The 3,352-nt window shown below is 33.0% G+C and overlaps 1 protein-coding gene across 1 annotated transcript; it reads right to left on the reverse strand.

The window, feature by feature from the left end:
* Window positions 1–1,470: 1,470 nt before the first annotated feature.
* Window positions 1,471–2,937, reverse strand: LOC132614985 (U-box domain-containing protein 27-like). Its single transcript, XM_060329540.1, has one exon. The coding sequence runs from the start codon at window positions 2,835–2,837 to the stop codon at window positions 1,590–1,592; it is 1,248 nt and encodes a 415-aa protein (XP_060185523.1). The 5' UTR covers window positions 2,838–2,937; the 3' UTR covers window positions 1,471–1,589.
* Between the last annotated feature and the right edge of the window lie 415 nt (window positions 2,938–3,352).

Here is a 3,352-nt window from a genome sequence, read left to right on the forward strand (position 1 = left end):
GTTGTTACTATTTGACTCATAATGTAAATCCCGCCTCCAAGTCTTAAAAAAATAAGTCACGTAATCCCACTTCCCAGTCTTAAAATTTAACTTAAGTGAGGATTTATAAAGAGTTGTTTATGTTATCCTTCAACTAAGGGTTCTTTTTCCCATATTTTTTTTTTTATTTCTCATCTAGTGTCCAATACTCGTTAGAGTCTGACCAATCCAAATTCGTGCAATTGGCACAATATTGAGAAATGTTCTTGCTCAATTTGGTTCAGCCCTTGATGCTGCAAACTCTAAACATCTGGTTAAGAGTGGCGAGTTGGTAGTCGATAAAGTTATATTTTATTTTATTTTCGAGATAAAGTTATATAGTTCAACTAAGGTTATAACGCAAACCAATTTCTCATATATGCCACTTTTGATATCACTGAAAAATATGCAATTATTTAGTCTTAATTTTGTCAAATACTTAATAACTCTTTGTGTAACTAATATTGTTACTAGAGAGAGTAATAAATTTTGGGTCTCAGGGAGTGAAAAATTTATGTAATGAAATTAAAAGAAAAAAATGTCAAAGTTATGACACACTGATCAGTCGACTCAATTTATACTATACCATGGTAAAAATTTAACTTCAAAGATTCATTTCGAGTCCTATGTAGTCCGTGAGCGTTTACAGTCAGCAACTAAATAAAAGCTGTACACTGAACTTACTTCAGAAATAAGCGCAATTCGTGTAGGAGTGGTTAGTGTAAGTACAAATTATGAGTTGCATTAAAACCATATTTTTCTTCTTTTTGCAAAGTAGGAATGTACTAGCTGTTATTAAAAGCTATTGAAATTAATTGCCAACCTGTTAGGTTCATGTCTAGTGATCCATTGACCAACAACTCTGACACAAAGCTTTTCTACAATGTTTTGTCAATCAACTACACAGAAAAAAAAAGTTTGCCTTTTGAGAAAGAAAAAAAAAAAAGAATTCAAATCAAACCATGAATGTTTTGTGAATCCACATCAAATTTCAAGTGTGTTTTCAAACTCATCAATAATACCTGACTAATATAGCAATCTCATATAATCTAGCATGAAGTGTGATTAATTGATCTAAATAGTCAATAAAAAGGATTAGGAAAGTGAAAAGAGGTATCAAATCAAGAACTAAGCTAGCGTTTGGCTATAAATTTTAGATCAAATTATGAAAATTGATCTTTAAAATATTTCAAGTTCCAAAATCAGACTAGTTTTCGAGAGAAAATCATTTCCACTCACAAAATTTTAATTTTTTTTCAAATAAAATGCGTATCCAAACACAATATCATGTTCCAAAAATCACAAGTTCAAAAACTCAAATTTTCATATTTCCAGCTTCAAACTTCAAAAGTATGATTAATTGATTAACTGATCTAAATAGTCAATAAAAAGGATTATGAAAGCGAAAAGAGGTATCAAATCAAGAACTAAGAAACACTATCTACTCTATAGTTCAAAACAATTGAAGTTTCTTCCTTTTTTTCTCCAAATTCTATATATCTTTTTCTCAAACAAAATTGCTTACATGATTTACAAAAATTATCAACAACAAAAAAATTTATCCCCCCACATCAAAATGGCATGATATGAGTAGTCTTAGTATCATAACTAGTAGAAAGACAAGAAACAGCTTTGGGATTCACTCTAAACACCTTAAGCAAATCTGCAGCCATTTGCCTGACAGCAGGTGAACAATTACTCTGTAACAATAACAGTATCTTGGCCATTCCATTACTCTTGGCAACTGATTCTTGTGCTTTATGATCTCTAAATAAGCAACACAAACTCCATAATATCGTTACAGCATGTTCCGTTGCTTCATTTGATACTTTCAATACTTTCTTCACTATCGCTTGTACACAATCCGTATCGTTACATATCTCTATTCTCCCCTCTTTGCATGTCGATATTAATTCCAGTAATCTCAACAATTTATCTGTTAATCCGGTTGAGGATAATGGTAACGCTTTTCCGATTGTTTTTACTGCTCCAGCTTTAACGAGGTTTACGCGGTTTTTACGAAGCATTGCGAATGAAATTAAAGAGGAAATTGAAACTTCCATAAGCTCAGGATTCCAATCGGAGGAGGAAGTACTTGTTGAGAAACTCAATAAAACTGAGTATAACTCCGTGTTTTCTGATAAGGTTGATTTAGCTTCGGAATCTGTTGATATGATCAACTCTACAGCTTTCGTCATCTCTATTTTCATCTTCAAACTTCCGTGTTTCAGACCTGATAATATCGCTGGATATACATCGTTTATTCTCCCGATTTTCGATCCGGAGACTCGTTGTTCGACCAGCATTCTCCATAGAGGTACGATTTTCTCCATCACTTTCAGATTTTTGGGATTTTGAACAAGGTACGAAGTGAGAACAACCAGCAAATTACTCTCCGCGGCTATAGAAGCTACGAATCGCTTATTCTCCGAAGATTCTTCGGAGAAAGCTAGTAGCTTCGATAACCGTTCCGAGCTCACATCCAAATCGGTGTGAACTCGGAACTGTTTAATTAGCTCACGAACTTGTTCGTGAGTTAATAAAACGGAGTTAACTTTGTTGGACTCGGTCTGAGTTTTGACCGAGTCAGACCAGATCTGGATAAGACGTTGTAGTGTATGGTTAGGTACAAGTTCTTTTGTTTGTAGCACCTGCATGGTGGCTGGACACGTGTTATTACCACTGTCCAGCCACCTTTGGATGCTACAACGATCGTACGTAACTCCGGTGCATAAACTCACCGGAGATTTCATAACGTCTAGGGAAATAGGACACCGGAAAAAACTCGGTACCGTTATGTACAGATCATCCTTACGCATTTTTTTTTTCCTGTGAAAATTGCAAATGCTCAAATTTTGGGGGGGTCTAAGTTTGTAGAGAGAGAAAAGAATAGAGAAGAATGGGAGGTGGGGGAATGGGGAAAGAAGGGGTTTATGAAGAAGAAGGAGAAAGAAAAAAGAGTCAAAGGAATGGTGACGTCATTTTGGTGGAAATTCCTTTGCTTTTTATGTTGTCTTTGGTTCTTTTTTAATTCTTCCTTTCACTTTTTTTTTTTTGTCTCCCTTTTCTTTTGTTGTTTTGGAGTGTTGGTGAACATAATTTACACTAAAATATAGTACTATTTAATAACTTATTAATTAATTAATTATTATATTAATTTATCTTATACTCTTTCACTTTTAGTTTGTCTAGAAAAAAATTATATATTTCTATCTTTACTATCTCTCATTTATTTTCAATGAAATGATTTATATTCATATAAATATAAATATTTTTAATTTGTTTTAGATTACAAGCTTCAAGAAAAATTTATTTTAAATTTTTTATCCAATCA

The sequence above is a fragment of the Lycium barbarum genome, chromosome 10 (assembly GCF_019175385.1).
Source record: "Lycium barbarum isolate Lr01 chromosome 10, ASM1917538v2, whole genome shotgun sequence".
In the NCBI taxonomy this organism is placed as follows: domain Eukaryota; kingdom Viridiplantae; phylum Streptophyta; class Magnoliopsida; order Solanales; family Solanaceae; genus Lycium; species Lycium barbarum.